General features: G+C 48.2%; 3 protein-coding genes across 5 annotated transcripts in view; 1 reads left to right on the top strand and 2 right to left on the bottom strand.

The window, feature by feature from the left end:
• Positions 1–2358, bottom strand: part of PEX1 (peroxisomal biogenesis factor 1) — a 66187-nt gene extending 63829 nt beyond the window's left edge. The window contains exon 1 of one of the 3 annotated variants that reach the window (XM_088442229.1): positions 2296–2358. Coding sequence is in view for 2 of the 3 variants with exons in the window: in XM_088442228.1 (XP_088298354.1) it covers positions 1222–1332 (111 nt within the window). In the remaining variant the exon portion in view is untranslated. Of the gene's footprint in view, positions 1–1221; positions 1653–2295 lie in introns of those variants that run through there. The other 2 variants (XM_088442228.1, XM_088442230.1) reach the window with 2 other exon arrangements.
• On the top strand, positions 1721–15860 carry RBM48 (RNA binding motif protein 48). Its single transcript, XM_088442231.1, has 5 exons — positions 1721–1970; positions 3808–3998; positions 4452–4597; positions 5814–6298; positions 13737–15860. Exons 1-5 carry the CDS (start codon positions 1857–1859, stop codon positions 13824–13826), a joined length of 1026 nt encoding a protein of 341 aa, XP_088298357.1. The 5' UTR covers positions 1721–1856; the 3' UTR covers positions 13827–15860.
• CLXN (calaxin) lies at positions 13929–18852 on the bottom strand. Its single transcript, XM_088442233.1, is given in 6 exon segments — positions 13929–14165; positions 14992–15096; positions 15492–15643; positions 16260–16377; positions 16380–16615; positions 18607–18852. Coding segments are annotated over 6 exon segments (741 nt in total). The 5' UTR covers positions 18686–18852; the 3' UTR covers positions 13929–14114.
• Positions 18853–20522: the final 1670 nt, after the last annotated feature.

Raw genomic sequence — 20522 nt, 5'->3', positions numbered from 1 at the left:
CAAAGGTTTAAATATATACACACCCCCCTATCAAAACCATTGTAGAGATGAACCAATGTATGACAGCTATCTGTGGCTATTAGAATAGTGGTTGACATCTGTGTGTAGAGAGAGATTTTGTGAGGAGCATAGTGGGTGGCCATGTATAAGTGATAGAAGACACAGCGGGTGCTGGCGGAGTGTGTATCGGGGAACAGTGGATGACAACAGTATGTGTATGGGGGTACCATGGGTGACAGTGTGTGTAATATTAGACAGCTGGTGCAAGGGATGTGTGTATGGGCGCACAGTGGGTGGCAGTGGTGTGTATGGGGGCACTGCGGGTGACAGTGTAATATGGGACAGCTGGTGCAAGGGATGTGGGTATAGGGGCACTGTGGGTGATGGCAGTGGGTGTATGGGGGGGCACTGGTGTGTGTATAAGGTAGAACAACTGGTAAGAGGGATGTGTGTATGGTGGCACAGTGGGTGATTGTGTGTATATATGTGTATATATATATATATACACACACACACACACAGTGGGTGACTAGTGTATGTATAGGGGGTACAGTAGGTGAGTCAGGTGTATGTATAGGGAGCACGGGGTGACAGCATGTGTGTAGGGGGGACACAGTGGGTGACAGTGGTGTGTGTCTGTGTATAGGGGGAACAGTAGGTAACTCCGGTGTATGTATAGGGGCACAGTGGGTGACAGCGTTGTGTGAATGGGGGCACAGTGGATGACTGGTGTATGTATAGAGAGCACGGGATGACAGCTGTGTGTATGGGCGGCAGTGGGTGTATGGGGGGCACTGTGGGTGATGGCAGTGGGTGTATGGGGGGCACTGTGGGTGACGACAGTGGGTGTATGAGATAGAACTGGTAAGAGGGATGCGTGTATGGGGGGCAAAGCAGGTGACGGTGGTGTGTGTTTAGGGGCACAGTGGGTGACTGGTGTATGTATAGAGAGCACAGGGTGACAGCTGTGTGTGTGTGTGAATGGGCGGTAGTGGGTGTATGGGGGCACTGTGGGTGACGACAGTGGGTGTATGAGAGAACTGGTAAGAGGGATGCGTGTATGGGGCAAAGTAGGTGATAGCGGCGTGGTGTATATAGGGGGCACAGTGGGTGACAGTGGTGTATGCGTAGGGAGCACAGGGGGTGACAGCACTGCATGTACGGGGCAAAGTAGGTGACAGCGGTGTGGTGTATGGGGGCACAGTGAGTGACGTGTATTACCTGTTCCAGGTGCAGCTGGGCTCGGAGCTCGGGTGTGAGGCGCAGGAAGGAGTCCTTGGCCCCGGTTAGTGTCAGGGTGACAGCTGCCCCCGATAAGCCGCCTCCTAGCATCCCACACACCGGCTGCAGATCACAGCAGTAGCATCTCACGTGTGACACCTCGGAGCATCATATTATGCAGGGGTGGTGGGGGGAGATCCCACTGGTGACAACAGTATGACTACACGTACCCCGCCGGGATGAGGAGGAGCTGCCTCTCACACTGGCAGCTACCGATCACACGGACTCGTCTATACCCCTATATGTCTCTCTCTCACACACAGTCAGTGTAATGTCCCCCCAGGTTATCCTGCTTATGGTATCATCCGCCCTGTTCCATTGGCGGCCGCTTGGTGTCAGGCATTGGACGGCAGATTAAGGGGAAGACGTTCAACAGACCTGCTATCTTCCTGGCGTCCATATTGCCGGAGACCGTCATCCATACTGTTCTATGTAAATAACTTCCAAAATGGCTCCTGGTGTGGAGACAATATTTTTCGCCGTGTTCCGTATAGCGAGCAGTTGAGCGTTGTTTTTGTGGTAACGTTAAACGCCCTCAAGCAGCGAGCAGGGCCGCTTTGCCCGGGGGCTGGATCATGGAGGCCGCGGACCCCCGGATGCAGACGGAGGCTCGCGCGCACCACGAGCAGCGGCGGATCTGCGCCTCGCGAGCCAAGTACCGTGAGGGACGGAAGCCGAGAGCAGTAAAAGTGCGTCATTCTGTGATGTGCGCCCAGCCAGCCATGGCTCCCTGACTTCTGTGGAACTACAAGTCCCAGTATGCGTGCCCTGCTAGCTTGCTTGCCTGAGGCTGGGACTTGTAGTTTCAAGCAGCTGGAGAGCTATGTTTAGCCATGACACGTACCACCGGGAACTAAATGCTCTGCTCCCGGACCTCTCACTGTATGATTGCAGACACCTGTGTGTTGGCTGCACAGGAGCAGAGCATTTCTCTGTAGCTGCATCTTTAAATGTCTACTGTAATATGTCACAGCTGTATATAGCTAGAAAAATAAAAATTCATTTTATACATACACACTAGACCAGAGGTTCCCAAACGCGGTCCTCAAGGCTCCCCAACGGTCCTGGTTTTAGAGATATCCATGGTTGAGCACAGGTGACTTAATTAGTACCTCATTCAATTTGATTTAACCACCTGTGCTCATCCATGGATATATCTATAACCAGAACTGTTGGGGAGCCTTGAGGACTGCGTTTGGGAACACCTCTGCAGTAGACGGTCTAGTGCGTACACACTAAAGCTGGCCACACATCTAAAGATTATCTGGCCAACTAGTTGATTGGTTGGAATAAAAATCTGGTAAGGTATGAAAGCAAATGACAATCAGCAATTTGCTCCCAAATGGCAGAAAATGGACAAAAACTGTTGTTTGAACAAATTGTTTAGATCAAACATTTATCAAACTTGTCTGAACGACCATCTTCATCTGTTTTCTGGCATTTAGGAGCAAATTGCTGATCATCATTTACTACCATACGTTACCAGATTTTCATTCCAACCAATCAACTAGCTGGTTGGTTGGACAGATAATCTTTAGATGTGTGACCAGCTTTACCGATGCTGGCAGCAATGGCGGGGGCATGCTGCATTCGGCAGCATGGCCCTTGCTAATTATGTTGCTCATTGGTCCCGGGAGTGCGCACTGTCAGCAATATAGTGACCAGTGGTCTCCAACCTATAGCTTGTGAGCTTACCGGTAGCTTGCGGTCTTAATTTTGGTAGCTCACATAGCTGCAGTTCTGCCGAGTCAACTAGGAGGAAGTGACCTCTGACGTGTGCTCCCTCGTGGCATCGACGCCATGGGTGGAGCCACAGGGAAGCACGTCAGGTGATTTCCACAGCCTCTACAGCAATCACCTGACGTGCTTCATTGTGGTTCCACCCATGGTGTCTACGCTATGGCGGAGCGAGTGACTCCTGCCCAGCCCAGCCCTGCTGGAAAATCCCACAGCAGCCCTGCCTATATCTTTTTGCTCCTCTACTGCACGTACCTCCCTGGAGCCGGTAATTAACAGTGAAATGTGACTGTGCTTAAATTTTATTTACAAACTACATCAATATCACTGTAATAATTAAATGCATTTTTATTTTCTATGAAACATTTTTTTTTTTTCTTCACTTTCTTTAAATTACCATTTCGGTTATTAGCTAGATTTTTTCTTTTCTACAATTTTAGTACAATTAATGTTGGAGACCACTGGATTAGACTGATCAAGTTTTAGGACTAAGGGGTCTATTTACTAAGCTGTGTTAGGAGACAGAGTGAAAAGTGATAAGGTGCCAGCCAATCAGTTCCTAACTGCCATCACAGGCTGTGTTTGAAAAATGACAGTTGTCACAAGAGGCCACACAGAGTGCAAATCAGGCAACACATGGCCAATACCCCATGAATGGCCTGATGTATACAATGTGGCTGCACATGAGTCTGACTACGCTGACAGCCAGAGCACGTTATCCCTGTGTAAATTACGTACGGCTGCATCCAGGGCATCAGTTTCAATAACTTGTTGTTTTCTCTTTTCTAGGTTTACACAATTAATTTAGAGTCTTGTTACCTACTGGTGCAGGGAGTTCCGGCAATCGGGGTTATGAAGGAGCTGGTTGAGCACTTTGCGCTGTATGGAGCGATAGAGGAATACATTGCTCTAGATGAATATCCTGCCGAGGAGTTCACAGAAGTGTATCTCATTAAGTTCAAGAGGTTACAGAGTGCAAGGTGATGGGGCATATAACTGGATTTCATACCGTGACTGTCAGACAGCACCTGTGTTGCAGAAAGGATGTGTGGAGGCTTTTATAGGACCTCAATCTGAGGCTCGCACAGCTCTGTATGCAGATGTTTTGCTAACGCAATGCTAATATGACTATACGCAAGTGTTCATGTGTACACACTGCACCCATCCGTAATCACCAGTGTCAGCACTTACACCTTCCTCATGCTGGGTGTAAGAGATCCGACTGAAATAGACGTTCCCTCAGCATATACAACACTTTTCTAAGCAGAACTACAAACATTCCAAGCTTGCATTGGTTAGAATGTCATTCCCGGCACTGACAAACCCCCCCCCTTTGCCCCGTGTACATATGTTCTTTAATACAACTCTTGCCTTTAAAACCTTGGCTAATTTCTAATAATTGAGAGCAACGTTTATCTGTTGTTATGCTGCAGAGTTGCCAAACGGAAACTAGACGAACGCAGTTTCTTCGGGGGTCTCCTTCATATCTGCTATGCTCCAGAATATGAAAGTGTTCAAGAGACCAGAGGAAAACTTCAGGAACGGAGACGCTACATGGCGCGAGCCACTAGTGACAAAGGTTGGTTACCTTGCCCGCCATATGTTTCTGTCTGACTGTAGGGGGCGTGTGTCAGTTAGGTGGCATCTTGGCTGTTAGACTAGCTGTACATACACACTCACAGTGGTGTTCTATCCTAAGCTATAATTCTATAGCCCGTATTCAGTTAGAAGCGAAAAGCAGAGATCCGCGGAAAAAGTATTGTGGATCGGGGCTTTTCGCGTGGCGGAAACTTATCTCCGTAATCAATTCCAGCCGAGTTTCGCGTACACGGAAAGTCAATGCCATGTAATAGGTGAAAAAGATTTGCCTCTGAATAGCAGGAGAAAAGTGCAAAGTTTTTATTTTGGGGTGCAAAGGTGGGGAAACCACTCAGAACCCTTGGAACAGCCCCCCAAAGGACAACAGTGTCAAAAAGATCCTGGAAAAACTTAACACCCCAAAAAAGTACTTTCATTTTGGGGGTGAAAAAGCACAAAGTGGGGGAGCAACTTCAAAAACTAGCAAAATAAGGTTCTGTGGGTGCACTAAGAAGGGGCCAAGTGTTTTTGGGATTGCAGGTGCTTGTATGACTGAGGAATTTCACTTTTATTAAAACTTCACCTTAAGAGACTTTAAAATATGCTAGCACCCATTTTCAAGTAACCCAAATTTGACAGGACTACTTATTTCACCCCATAATACTGCTTAATGCCATTCTTCATCACTTGTGCAAAGACGCTAATAAGAAGCTATTGAAACAACTTAAGTACCCCATTTAGCTTTTTTAGGGCTATTTGGACACATCTACATTGATCCCCAATGTTAGTGCATTTTTTGGGGGGGGTTCAGGCTGATTTCCCCATTTCTGACAGCATTTTCCACCTGTTCCGATTTCGGGGCTTAACGTTTTTGCGTGGTTTGGAATTGAATAGGGCGAATAGCGGGGGCGCACACTATAAGTTTGCGTCCAAAACACGCGATGTAGGCAGAGAGTCGGGCAGGCAAAACTTTATCGCAGATGCAAAACTAATTGAATACGACCCTTTGCGTGTATAAAAAAAAAAAAAAAAGGCCCTTTAATCAGCCACAGCAATAACTAGCCATGAGTTGCCGAGACCGTCTTGGGGGTAAAGAACTCACTATTTGTGGCGGGGGGAGGATGGAGATAATTATGGTAACTGCTTATTACCTTCAGCATGTAATTGTAAGTTGCAAAACACATTTAGACCCTAACATCAGCATATTTTTCTCTAAGACAGGCAAGTGGCAAAGAAACCGCAAGAAGCGTCTGAAAACTCAAGTTGTGTATCTGGCTTTGTACATATCACCACCTCCGCACCCACTATACAGCCCATTGACTCTGTGCCCTGCTTTATGCCCCCACCATTAATACCCCCTGAATGGCAGGAATACAGTTCTAGGTCTTCTACATCCGCCTCTCACTCCAGAAACCAATCGCCAGAAGATGATGCCTATCATATACCTTCACACACCAATGCAGGAAAAACAAGTACCCCTGCACAAAACATTATCGGTAGTAGCACTGCCAGGTTCATGCCAAGGACGACACAGCTTCAGGAACGACAGAGGAGAAGGGAGCGGAGCACAGCACTTGCTTTGTCAGTTCCAGACTCTCAAGAGATTGTAATTGGACCAAAACTGCCAGAAATTCCCAAATTGGACCTGGATGATGATTCCCTGAACACCTCTGCGACAGTAATACGGGGGAAGCTGAAAATGGTGCGTATCTGTGTGTGTTCCTGTGTTCTATGCAGGAGCCCTATATCCGCCCAGCACAACGTTTTGTGTTGCATATGTACAGAAGTGACCACTAACTGATTGTCCGCTATATTCTTGGTAATCCTCTGTATCTGGTGACGGTATGCTGTAATTGTAAAGCTGGGTACACACTGGTAGATATATCAGCCGTTCCATTGAACGACCGATGTATCTTTACTACATAGGCGAGTACACCAGATGTCTTAACGATGTTGGATCAGCCCTGCAGCACAGTAGATGGCCGATATATCGGCTATCTGCTGGCGAGTACAGGCGACCCGTTGATCACCTGTACACATACTGCAGGGACCCGCCAATGAGTGACCGCTCAACTGGACGAGCAAACTTAAATGCCCGCCCAGTTGTGACGTTAGGGAACGCACATTGAGCGGCCGATTGGTAAGTCTGTATAGATTAGCTGATTGGCCGCTGTATCGGCAGATTCGTCGGCACGGTGTGTACCCAGCTTCAGAATAGCCTGTAATCATTAACCCATAATGACCGGTTACGTCGTAGCTTCCTGACCACACATTTTCTTATTTTATTTTTTTTACTTGTTAGGGTGCCAGCATTTTATATTGTTTGTACATGACCAATAGCACTGTCTTTTGGTACTGTTAACATTTTTCTTCTTTGCAGTTATAAGAGCTAGATAAGACAAAAACAGTACCAAAATAAAAATAATAATTTTCAGTGAATTGTAAAGTTTTTTTTTTTTTAAGCAAATAGTACCTCCCTAGAAATACGTCCTTAAATGTATTCCCTATTTCTACTTCAGGGTCCATAGGCTATCCACAGGATACCTTGGGGTATAGGTGATGACGTCAGGCATTGGGCACCATAGAGTTAAGTTTCAGCCTCCCAGGATGCACTAGGGTCCCCCTCCTATACTCCGCCCCCGAGCCAAGGCATCTCAGTTTAGTTTGGTGCACGGCCGGAGTCAGATGCACCTGTTAGAGGGGGGCTATGAAAAGCCCCTGAAGTTTCTTCAATGCAGCTGTGGCTGCACATCTTTAAGTACAGCATGGACAGTCAGTTCTGACGTCCATGCTGTCTTCCCTACACCCCAGCCGGTACCAGAACGCCGGTACTGATCCGGGGATGCTGGTAGGCATTTGGGGTCACAGCTAGCGGTGACCCCAGATGTTCAGGACCATGGCCGGAATCAAGGGGGACAGCAAGGTAAGCAGCGGGGTCCCGCGGTGGGTCCCCGCTGATACATGGTCCAGAGTCCCCAGGCAGGGGGCTCCCTGGGGACTGGCTGCAGCGTAGAGCCAGGTTCTAACCTGCGCTTCCACTATCCCCCTGGGACAGCAGGATCGCGGCAGAGCGGTAGCGCTGCGGCGTCCCAGGGGTTAAATGCATGCCAGGGGAGCGCGCCTTCCCTGTCTCACAGCCGGCGCCTCCCCCACTGCACACAGCCCTCTCTGCACACGCCGACTGGCCCTGTGGCAGCGCTCCTCCCCCAGGCCGGCCTCCTCTCTGCTCCTCGGTGGCCATCTTTGGAAAGCATGGTGAGCGCTGCTGGACGGTGAATCGCGGTCTGGGTCCCCCTGCATACCTCTCCTCCATTAAGGTCTGTGTATGCAGCGCTGTGTCCTACCAGGCTCTGAGTCTGCGTAGTTGAGGATCAGCGCTGATAGTGCAGGAATTGATTTCTTTGCATTGTATGTGACCTATGCTAGCGTCTGCTGCCTGTACTTTCATTTTCTATCTGTCAGCATTTAACTGTCCCTGTTCTTTCTGCTAAAGCCCTTGCGGTGCGGTGCTTGCAGGGTGGTCTCACACTATACTAACGAGTATCAGTGAGAGGGGTCACATACTTACCATTATGTCTGAAGGTGATTTTTCCTCTCCAGCTTTTATGTACTACATGCAAGGTACCTATAGCAGAGGGGGACGGTAGTGCGGAGGGACTATGTCGACGGTGTTATTCGTTGACGCGGCCAATTACTTTCACGGCTCCGGTTCAGGAGCCACCCTGGGCTTGTTTTGCCAAAGCACTTACAACCCTCGTGGGCCAGTTAGCTCCGCAGCCTGCCTTCACTCAGATGGTTTGGCCCAGCAGTTAGTGGTGTCGTCACCCATGCAGGGGTTCCCGAGACAACTAATGGTACTCCACAGTCTCCCTGTTTCCCCTCCTCAGGTCTCTCATGAGCCTGCGTGGGTTAATTCGTTAACAAGCTCTGTACAGCAGTTGTCAGAAGTGTTGCAAGGGGAGTCTGTGATGCGGCCTCACAAGCGGCCGGTGGCGTCTCTGTCTGCTCCTTATGAGGACGACGACGGGACGACCGATGATGGGGAGATTCTGGATCTTTCTGACCAGGAACCTCCCCGTCCTAAAGAGTCGGACGCTAAGTCTAAGGTGTATATACCTGGGCTTATTTGTGCAGTCCGTTCTGCTTTAGTTATTGAAGATAAGGAGCCTCCGGTATCAAAGTCCAAATACGCCTTTTTCAAGGATGTTAAAGGAGATACCACAGTGTTTCCTGTTTCGGGACAATTAGTTGACCACCTAGAGGAAGGGTGGAAACAGCCAGGCAAACGATATCAGCCTCAAAGGCGTTTAGTAGTGGCGTATCCGTTTGCAGACAATTATTTTGCCAAGTGGGAATCCCCTCCACAGGTGGATTCTCATGTGACACGCCTTGTCCGTAGTGCCACATTACCCATGCCATCCATGTCCTCCCTTAAGGATGCTACGGACTGCAAGGTGGAGATCTGCCTGAAGTCCGTCTATTCCCTTGCGGGGGGGGCAGCGTGGCCAGCTATGGCCATTTGCTGGGTTGCCAGAGCTATGGAGCGCTGGGCTGATGCGTTGGAGGCGTCCGTCGATTCCGACGGTTCGACTGAACAGACGGAATTGATTGGCAATCTCAGAGAATTGGCCACTTATATCAACGAAGCGGCCTTGGATATTAGTACCCTTGCGTCTCGAATTTCTTCGGCAACTGTGGCTGCTCGTCGCACCTTGTGGTTGCGATCCTGGAAGGCGGACGCTGATTCCAAAAAGGGTTTGGAGGCGTTGCCGTTTAACGGAGAAGTTCTCTTCGGTCCGCACCTGGACAAGATTGTAGCCACGCTGGCGGCAGCTAAATCTGCATGTCTCCCGTCGGCTGCTGTTCCTTCTCGTTCAGGTACTCTGTCCTTTCGGCCTTATAGGGCCCAGGGCAGGCCTAAGGCACAGTCTTTTCCCCGACAGGCTGGCCCCAAGAAATCGGCCAAGCCCCGGAAGCAGACCTGGAGTACCAGACGTCTGGCCCCTAAGTCAGATGACAAGCCTGCGGCCTGACGGTCCGGGCCTCCCTTTGGGGGATCACAAAGTGGGAGGCCGCCTACTGCAGTTCGCCCGGTGTTGGTCGGTCACCACGACAGACACTTGGGTTCTCGAGGTGGTCTCACACGGGTATGCCCTCTCCTTCCGGCACAGACCCCCGGCTCGATTCTTCACCACGGGTCTACCATCAGACCGGAACAAAGCCACGGAGCTGCGGAAGGTTTTGCACACTATGCTCCAGGCTGGAGTTATAGTGCCTGTTCCATTCTCCCAGAGGGGCCAGGGTTTCTATTCCAATCTCTTTTTGGTGCAGAAACCCAATGGGTCGTTTCGTCCGATTCTCAACCTCAAAGCTCTCAACAAATCTTTGCGGGTGCCGAAGTTTCGGATGGAGACTCTACGGTCCATCATTCTGGCGCTGGAACCTGGGGACTACATGGTGTCATTGGACATACAGGACGCTTACCTGCATGTCCCTATTCTTTTGCGCCATCAGCAGTTCCTCAGGTTTGCAATCCACAGCGACCACTTTCAGTTCCGGGCGTTATCTTTTGGCCTGGCGACAGCACCACGTGTTTTCACCAAGGTGATGGCGGTCATGGCGGCTTCCCTGCGGCTGCAGGGAGTCCGTAGGTTGCCGCACTTGGACGACCTTCTCTTAGTGGCAGGATCTCCGGAGTTCCTTCTCCGCCACTTGGACCTGACCATTGCGCTACTGCAACTGCACGGCTGGTTGATAAACTGGCAGAAGTCCACCCTGATCCCGTCTCAGCGGATTCTGCACCTCGGAGCCTTATTGGACTCGGGACAGCAAAGGATCTTTGTGACGGGGGAAAAGATCTCTGCCTTACAGTCGAGGGTGCGCAGTTGTCTGCAGAGCCGCCGGGTGTCTCTGCACTCGGCGATGAGGTTACTGGGCTCCATGGTGTCGGTATTCGACATGGTGGAATATGCCCAGTTTCACTCCAGACCTCTGCAGCACCTGATCCTGTCCAAATGGAATGGACTGCCTCAGTCTCTAAAATCCCAGACGATAGTGCTCACTCCGGAGGTTCGCCTGTCCCTTGCCTGGTGGTTGCAGACGACCTATCTCAACAAGGGTCGTCCGTTCTGGGTGGCGAATTGGGTCCTGTTGACAACGGACGCCAGTCTTCGGGGCTGGGGAGCAGTTTCGGGTCCACACTTGTTCCAGGGCAGGTGGACTCCGGTAGAAGCAGAGCTTCCAATAAACATCTTGGAACTCAGAGCGGTCTTCAATGTTCTCCAGCAGGCGCATCGGGTTCTCCAAAGTCGCCCAGTGCAGGTCCAGTCGGACAACGCTACCACCGTGGCCTACATAAACCGGCAAGGAGGAACCCGAAGTCGGGCGGCTCTCGTAGAGGTGTCTCGGATCCTGGTATGGGCGGAGCGCAATCTTCCGGCCATATCTGCTGTCTTCATCCCAGGAGTGCTAAACTGGGAGGCGGACTTTCTCAGTCACCAGGACGTTCATCTGGGGGAATGGTCCCTGCACCCGGACGTTTTTCCACTGCTGGTGGACAGGTGGGGTCTTCCAGAGATCGACCTCATGGCGTCCCGGCACAACAACAAGTTGCCGGTGTACGGGTCTCGCACAAGAGACGAAGAGGCGTCTCTGGTAGATGCTCTGTCCGTCCGGTGGACGTTCCGGTTTGCTTATCTCTTTCCTCCGGTTTCCCTTCTTCCACGGGTAATCCGGAAATTCAAACAGGAAGGAGGAACGCTCCTGTTGATAGCTCCCGCATGGCCCAGACGGCACTGGTTCTCAGACCTTCAGGGTCTGTCTGTGGACAGTCCTCTGCGGTTACCGCTCCGACCGGACCTTCTGTCACAGGGTCCTTGTCTTCACCCGGACCTGACTCGGCTGTCTTTGACGGCGTGGCTGTTGAGACGGCCATGTTAAGGTCCAGGGGGTTTTCCAGCTCGGTAGTGCGTACCATGCTAAGAGCTCGGAAACCGTCTTCCGCGAGAATATACCATCGCGTGTGGCATACGTTCTTCCAGTGGTGTCGACCGAGAGGTTATGCGCCGCGGGAGTTTCGTCTGTCTCGGGTACTCGCCTTCCTACAAGCAGGACTAGACCATGGGCTTCGCCTTGCTTCTTTGAAGGTGCAGGTTTCGGCCCTGTCTGTCTGGTTTCACCGTAGGATTGCTACAATCCCTGATGTGCGCACCTTTATGCAAGGTGTTCTGCGAATTCAGCCGCCATTTGTTCCACCTGTGGCGCCTTGGGACTTGGCTGTGGTCCTGAGGGTTCTCCAAGGACCGCCGTTTGAACCACTGGGTTCAGTGGATCTTAAATGGGTACCAGCTAAGACTGTTTTCCTTCTGGCCATAGCTTCGGCCAGACGTGTTTCTGATTTAGGGGGTCTACAAGAGAGAGCCCCTTTCTTGATTTTTCATGGGAACAAGGCAGTGCTACGCACTCGTCCTGACTTTCTTCCCAAAGTTGTTTCCCAGTTTCATGTTAACGAGGAAATAGTTGTTCCGGCTTTTAACTCACCCAGCCTTTCAGTGGGTGAGGCCACTTTGGATGTTGTGCGGGCCTTAAGGACTTATGTTGACCGCACTTCTTCGTTTAGGAAGTCGGATGCCTTGTTTGTCCTCTATGGCTTCTGTAAAAAGGGTTGGCCTGCTTCAAAGCAAACTTTGGCAGCCTGGATCCGTATGGCTATTTCTGAAGCTTATCTTCATGAAGGCCTGCCGGTTCCTCCTTCTGTGAAGGCTCATTCCACTAGGTCTGTGGGTCCTTCGTGGGCAGCTCAACGTGGTGCCTCTGCAGTCCAGATCTGCAAGGCTGCTACATGGTCCTCTGTCCATACCTTCGGTGAGGTATTACAGGTTTGACACCTTCGCCTCTCAGGATGCTTCCTTCGGGCGGCGGATTCTCCTTCCAGCACAGGAGCGTCCCCACCCTTAAAGGATACTGCTTTGGGACATCCCCAAGGTATCCTGTGGATACCCTATGGACCCTGAAGTAGAAAATATGAGATATGGTAAGAACTTACCTTTGTTATCTCTATTTCTACGAAGTCCATAGGGTTCAACAGGACTCCCGCCCTGTCGCACCTGTGCTGCAGATGGGCTTTGCTCTGGTCACCGGTTTTTCCGTCTCCCTCTGGTGAGAATGTGATTCTTGTGTGTGTCCAGATCTTCCTTCTCCTCCTCCGGCCTATGGCTTGGTACCTAACTGAGATGCCTTGGCTCGGGGGTGGGGTATAGGAGGGGGACCCTAGTGCATCCTGGGAGGCTGAAAACTTAACTCTATGGTGCCCGATGCCTGACGTCATCACCTATACCCCAAGGTATCCTGTGGAACCCTATGGACTTCGTAGAAATAGAGATAACAAGGGTAAGTTCTTACCATATCTCATATTTTCTCCTGTTTATTGTAAGTTTTTACCTCCTTGCTCCAAGAATGGGGAGTGTTTATATCCATAAAATAACTTCCTGACACTGATCCACTCGTTCATTGTGTGACTGTTGAGGTTGTAATTACAGAGGGTATGAATACTTTTTTCATTTTAAAAACTGTTTTTCATTGTAGTCATGTGTGGAAAGACTTTGGAGTAGTTACTTGAGCTTGATAACAGTATTCAGTACTTTGTGGATCAGAGTCAAAATAACCTAATTTAGATTTTACCATAGAAAACTATCAGCGTTTCCTAACTCCAGTCCTCAGGGATCCCTAAGGCTGTGTACACACCTATAGCTATATCTGCTTTGTGGGAAGAAAAATCTGGTCCGTTTTCCACTGCTTGGGAGCAAATTTCTATTGTTGTTTGCTCCCATACATTACCAGATTTTCCTTCCCACCATACAGATTGGACAGGTAGGCTGCGTACACACCTACAGATATAACAGTGCATGTTTTACAGATCTCTCCTCAGGATCACCTTTGAAATAATCAGCTCCACCTGTGGATCTTTTCAAATGTGTCAGCCAAACAATGACTACACCTGTGCATCAACTAGGAGATCTGTAAAACATGCACAGTTAGGGGTTACTGAGGACTGGAATGGGGAACAATGGTGTATCCAAAATGTATTCATTTATTTTTTTATGGGTTGATAGATGTGTATCACTAACACTCTGTTTCCACAGGTATCAGAAACCCATACCGTCACTAAACCAGAAGCCTCAGCCTGTGACACACAATCTGCGCCTCCTGTAAAGCAGAGAAGAAGAATTTGACCCTCAAAATGAGAAATTTTGTCTACCGTTCCATTTTAGGAAACACGTTATTGAAGTTATTTAATTTTTAAAATATAGAGTATGGATTTATTACAAAATACATTTATTGAACTCTTTAATAACCTTGTCTACAGCTCTTATAATATTTTTCTTATTCATGTCAGTCTTATCCTTAACTGTTATTAACCTCTATGATCTAGACTAGCAGACAAGTCCATGGCGAGTTTCTGCACCAGCTGCAGCCTTGAAGGTCTCCGGATGTACCCACTGCCCGTCTCAGTTTCATGTCTATGGTTCATTCGGCTCTGTAAACACTTTTCTCTCAAAAGCGTTGATACTCTACAAAAGCAAAATACATTTTAGCACAAGTAGTGGCCTAAAACAATGAAAAGCACTGCACAGCTTTACAAACTGACCCTACATAAAGACATAAAGAGGGAATTCAACCAGCTGCAGTAAATTACTGCACGCTAATTGATCGCCTGGGGGCTATTCGTGGATTTCGTAAATAAATCCCCAATAAGTGTGCTGTTATAGGGGGATAACAGCCACTTAACGGCCGAATCCGTGAACTTAACACAAATTCTGGGGGTTAACGCCACTGAGTTAACCCATTCATCTGCGTGCATTAACAGGCATTGGGAGAAAAAGGGAGCCTAACTGAATAGCCTCGGGTGATGAAGCCCAAGGCTACCTTTCTTTTTCTGCCCTGATAATTTATCAAATCTAATTAAATTCCCCCTATATTAGTGTTATTACACACTGCCCTGTGCTCCCATATGCTGAGGTCAGCGCACAGAACGGTAATTGCAGAGTTTCCTAGGCATAACTAATATTTAAAAAAGGAAGTGTATAATCACTGATGTAGAGATTGGATGCTGAGGCGTTTATATTCTGTAATAAGTCACAGCATCTACTGTACCTGCAGTTTGTACCAAGGGATCAATGATTTATATTACAGTGTCTGACAGCCATATAATGCACATATGATCAGGGAGGGGGGGCTGTGTTGAGCTCTGTTGTGCCTCAGTAGTCGGAGGCTGTGTTATGTAAATGAACAATGTAGACAGTACTAGAACACAACAAATCAGTCATAGCCTGTCTATCATATGTTTCACCCTTTAGGAAAGTAGCATTGCACCAGCATGTTCGGTATGAATCTCACCTTACTATCCGGCAGGCAAGGCCCAAAGGCTTCCAGGAGGAGGTTTTCCTCTCTCACTGCTTTCTCAAAATCCATATAGGACAGCTTGCTATCATGGTCATGATCCTGTGGAACAGTATATAGAGGTGTTGTATTTTGACATGAGCAACTTTGGTTATAATTTATACTTATTTCACTGCAGCACTTTATGACAATAAAAGGCCCCCGGCGACTCCTGTCCCCTCCTGCCCTAGTGCAGTTATACTTACCTCCCTCTTTCCCGGACCTCTTCATCCCATCACTGCTGGGGTGCATACCTTGCCACAACCACGCTTAAGTCATAAACACAATGTAGCTCATTTATTTCACGGTCCAATTTTGTAATAATAGAATAGGTTAGAGGACACTCAGATGAAAGATCACTAGCAGGTTTCTTTTTATGTTGGTCACAACTGTAATGAATGCCAGCGGCAGTGTATGTAAATGAGCAGGAGGAGCCTGGCTCAGCTGTAAATATTTACCATCTTTTTCAGTGTAATTTCAACCAGGTCCTTTATCCCCTCGTCGGGGTCTTCCTCGGTGGGCTGCTTCAAAAGGCTATTCTTCAGCATGTGGAACATCTCCTCTCTGGATATATACCCGTCACTGTTCAGATCATATACCTCAAAGCAATCTACATGGGAAACGCAGAGTTACTAAGACATTGAATAGGGTTACTAAGGAAACGTGTATAGTGACTGTTTCTTAACCTTTATGATGATGTGACCCCAGCAGCTCATACACTTTCCACATCAATCGGTTTTTTTCATAACATTTATTGAAATATAATTAAAATAATAAACCGACATGAGTGCATTTTAAAAAGATAGCGCAAATTCTGTCTGAATCTATATATATATACAGCTCATATATCATCGCCATGGCATTATTTCAATGTCTTAAGACCATTCTACTGTCCAGTGTAAGCTCTTGGGACAAATGCAGCCTGTTAATAAGATTCCCTCATCTATATTACACCAGCTCTGATTATTAGATAAGAGAGTAACATTATGCACTCTTTAAGCACACCTGTGGTGTAATTTTGATACATTTATTTATATATTTACTGATTTTGTGTACATTAAGTTACTTGTTCTTCATTAAGGACATCCCCCTCCTGATAGTAATATACATGCTAATATAAAGTACAATTCATTTAATAATTATCGATCTACTTGTAAAGTTTTCCGTTAATTGGGCTGTTAATACTAAAATGATTCCTTTAGGAGTGTGGATATGTGGATGCTCACATTTTATTTTTTCATCCAAAGTCCCACGGAGAAATACAGACAGACCTTCAATCCACTCAGTCACATTGATGCAGCCGTCATTGTCTCTGTCAAATCCACGGAATACTGGAAACGAGATGAAGCTTTTACTATGCACCTAGAACGTGGCCGTGGCTGTAAGGTCGCATACAGAGACAGCTGAGTGCTGCTCGGTAACTCACCCCGGTCCATAATCATGTCGTCCGTCATTGTGAAAGTGTTGTGCAGGATATTCCTGAAGGTGTTTCTGTCTATTCCGCTCCTGGTGTTTGGCTCTATAGGACGTCCTACTATTGTGTTATAAAGTCGGATGAGACATTCCACTTCATACCTAGTGACTAAGAGAAAGACAGGGCCACGGTGAACATGCCTGAGGATTATCTACCATAGGCATGCGGCACTCCAACTGCTGTGGGGCTATACATACCAGCATGTTTTGCCACTGTTTTGCTGTTAGGGCATGCTGAGCTATATAGTTCCACAGCAGCTAAAGTGCCAGATGTTGCCTACTCCTACCCTAGCCACTGATTACATATTACTCCCATTTATTTATTTCAATGGGCGATGTGGAGAATTGAGATTTATATAAAGCAATATCAATTTGATTGTGGCTGGAAGGGATCCAACTAATCATTGTAAAGTGGGACACATGAATTTGTGTCCTGCAATACGGCCACATTCTTCCTGACTGTTCTGTTAATCTGCGATATATACAATGGAAGTTTAATGGATCAATAAACTATTTTCAGATGTCACTAAAATCTGGCGCACACAAAATAATTATCCCTGTTACAAGCGCCTTTCAGGTTTAATTTACATGCTGCTGAATGCACCATAGATCTACATATGGGCACAGAATAAACGCCCATCTGGGACCAGATTATTACCTCAAATCTACGTCTCGCCTGGTCTCAATCAAGCAGCCGCAAACCTGTGTACACCATGTATCTTTTGTGAAATGGATGATTTGGGAATTCCAGCTGTCCGACTCATGACCCTCTGCAGTCTTTTGTGCACAGATTACCACCACCAATCTATAGCTGGGTACACACCCGATGAAGCGGCTGATTTGGTAAGCTATACACACTTAACCAATCGGCCGCTCAATATGTCTGGCCAGACATCACAATTGGGCGGGCATTTAAAGTGGTCTGCCCAGTTGTCACGTCAGTGTCGGCGGTCCCTGCAGTCAGTGTACAGGGTAACAGAGGGTCATCCATACAGACAGCCAGATGTACTGATATATCTTTCAGATCTATTGGCAATGGCTGAGCTGTAGGGCCGACCTGAAATGTCTGTGAACAACGTCATTCACAGACATATTGGGTGTACAAATCCGCCATCGATATATCTAGTAGTATATAAAAGCATGCAATCTGTGCTGGAAAGAATTTGCTTGGACAATAACTAAAAGTATTACCATACACAAATACAAAACAAGAAAGCGCCAAGGACTTTAACATCTTGTTTTGACTGATATGTCTAGTAGTGTGTACCCAGCATATTGTAGATGGAAATACACTTTTCTGATTATTATAGAGGTAGATTTCTGGTTCCGGTCACACATTCAGCAATTCCAGGTGGCTCTGTAACACTAGCGGATGGTCGCCACGTCATTGAATTTGACTACAAGAAAAGATTATATCCGAAGGAGGTGGAAACATGGGTAGTAGGATTGGGGAGACAAATAAGTGGTATACTTACAATACCGGGTAACTTTTTACATGTGCTTTAACGTTAGACAGAAGATGCCGCTTGCGCAACTCTGCTATTCCTACAGAACGTCATTTACCTGAACTTTTATACTTGAGAATGACATAAAAACATAAATAATACCATAAAACACAAATAATAGATTTTTTTTGGCATTATGAAGCTCTGTAATAAGTTATGTAAAATATCCATGGCACCAGTGTAACACGCGGATTGTGCTGAAATTCTGTTTACACAATAAGAATATTGAATATAATATGTATGTTTTACATGTGTTCATTATACCATTATCTCATACAGGCCATGTCACCCAGTGCTAATAGCGCATCAGAAGTAAATGACCCATAATAAACTCAGCTGCCAACCGTCAGTAAATTTACAGACATAAGGAAAGTAACATTTATTCTATGAGCTGGCAGTAAAGAACATTATCTCAGGCTGGTGCCCCATGGCTAAGGCGCCCCTGGCTGATGTGGGACTACAAGTCCCAGCTATTCTATGGCTGGTGGTAGGGCGTGCTGAGCCTTGCAGTGCCACAGCAGCTGATGTACATTATAGGCACAGGTCTCTGGCTGATGGACAGATGGAATAACCCCCACCACATGGGAATAGTTACAGTGTCTAGCTGTCCTGCACAGCGTCTCGGCCAGCTTCTGCAGGTTCTTGCGGTTCATGGCAGCCACCGGCTGGGACATGAGGCGTAGAGGGTGCGTGAGGAGTAGGCCGCGGCAGAGCAGCGAGCTTTCCTGCCGGTGTCTGGCCGGCGTCTCAGCAGCAGCCTGAGCTCTCCTCAACCGCAGCGGCGTGCCGGACAACAAGCCGTTACCATGGCGACACGGGTTGTATGAGTGACGTCATGAGCAGCGACTTCACAGCGATTGTACAGCTACAAGTCCAGGAATGCTGGGATTTGTAGTTTTACAAGTAAAAAAAAATAAAAATAAATCTCAGATGGGCTTAAACAGTTTTACCACTATGGAGTCCTCGTCTTATTATATTTTGATAATTCCCCCCATGTAATAAGAGAATAATTTGGGCAGCATGGTGACCCAGTGATTAGTGAGCTCAAGTTCAAATACTGATCAAAGCATTATAGGTGTGGAGTTTGTATGGTCTCTCCATGTATGTATGGGTTTCCTACGGGCACTCCAGTTTTCACTCACAGTCCAAAAACATACGGTTAGTTATTGGCTTCCGACAAAATCATAAACCATAATGTGTGTCCCCGTGTACGGGGAATATAGATTGTAAGCTCCACTGGGCAGGGACTGATGTGAATGAGTGAACTATCCTCTGTAAAGTGCTGCATCATGTGTGTGTGCTTTCTAAATGCTAATAAATACATGCATGAGTGCAGAGGGCCTGATTCAGACCCGGTCGCAAGTGCTGAGCGCTCGCAACCGGGGTCGATGGTGGCCCAGAGCGCATGTGCACGACGGAGCTGGCTCCGTCGTGCACATGCGCGAGACCCGGATAGCGACGGGCAAACCGTCGCTCCGGGTCTCGCACCGAAGGGGGCGTGCTGTCGATGGTGAGTGACAGCACGCCCCCTTTGGTGGGCGGGCCAGGGGGGTGGCTGCCCAGACGGAAGCATTCCCATGAGAACGCCTACCATCTGGGGGCGGCCCCTTTGACATCACAAGTGATGTCAGGGGGAGAGCTTTCGGCTGTTTGAGCCGAAAGCTCTCTGGGGCTTGCGGCCACGAGACCCTACTACAAGGGTCTCGTCACAAGCCCGATGGTCGCATTGGTCTTGACCATCGCGACCATCATCCTGGCCGCTTGCATTAGCTGTGGGTGGCAACCCACAGCAATGCGAGCAGCCAGGAGGTCGCTCCATTAAAAAAAAAAAGACGCTCTGATTCAGAGCGAGCACTCAGTCAGAGCGTCCGGCTCTGAATCAGGGCCAGAGTCCGCAGGCTAACCTGTAAGCAGTCCGCTACAAATCAACTACCTATAGATTCTAAGCGTGCAAGCAAGGCCCTCTTACCTTTATGTACAGTATGTATGTAGGTATGTCTTTTACAGCCCAGTAAAATGTTAATCTTGATTCAAATTGTAAAGCGCAACATACAACTGCACTATATAAGACACAGCTAATAAATAATATACATACAGATACATGGAAATACAACAGATCCATTCTGACATAGGCCCTCATTCAGAGCCGTACGCTCTGAGCAGAGCGCACGTTCTGAATGAGGGCCGGGCTCCATTTTCATGGAGCGTCCTCCTGGACGCTCGTATAGCTGTGGGTCACCACCCACAGGCTATACGAGCGTGCTTTGTGATGGCCGCGATGGTCGAGACCATCGCGACCATCGAAATTGCGAGCCGAAGCCTGCGGTTGAGGTTTTCAACCGCAAGCTCCGGAGTGATTTTGGCTCTATCAGAGCCAAAATCACTCCCACTGACATCACTAGTGATGTCAGTGGGCCGGCTTCTGACGGGAGGCGTTCCCGTGGGAACGCCCCCGTCAGGGAGGCACGCCCCCGGCACGCCCACCAAAGGGGGCGTGCTGTCAATCAACAT

Source organism: Taudactylus pleione, unplaced genomic scaffold, assembly GCF_031769625.1.
Source record: "Taudactylus pleione unplaced genomic scaffold, aTauple2 ptg000306l, whole genome shotgun sequence".
NCBI classification, from domain to species: domain Eukaryota; kingdom Metazoa; phylum Chordata; class Amphibia; order Anura; family Myobatrachidae; genus Taudactylus; species Taudactylus pleione.
Note: the sequence above shows the minus strand (reverse complement) of the source record. Positions and strands in the feature narration are given on the sequence as shown.

Excerpts from the sequence above, each read along its gene's own strand:
- RBM48 (XM_088442231.1), top strand. The coding sequence starts at position 1,857 with ATGGAGGCCGCGGACCCCCGGATGCAGACGGAGGCTCGCGCGCACCAC. Across the intron at positions 1,971-3,807 it reads GGAAGCCGAGAGCAGTAAAA|GTTTACACAATTAATTTAGA; the intron begins GTGCGTCATTCT and ends TCTCTTTTCTAG. Across the intron at positions 3,999-4,451 it reads AAGAGGTTACAGAGTGCAAG|AGTTGCCAAACGGAAACTAG; the intron begins GTGATGGGGCAT and ends GTTATGCTGCAG.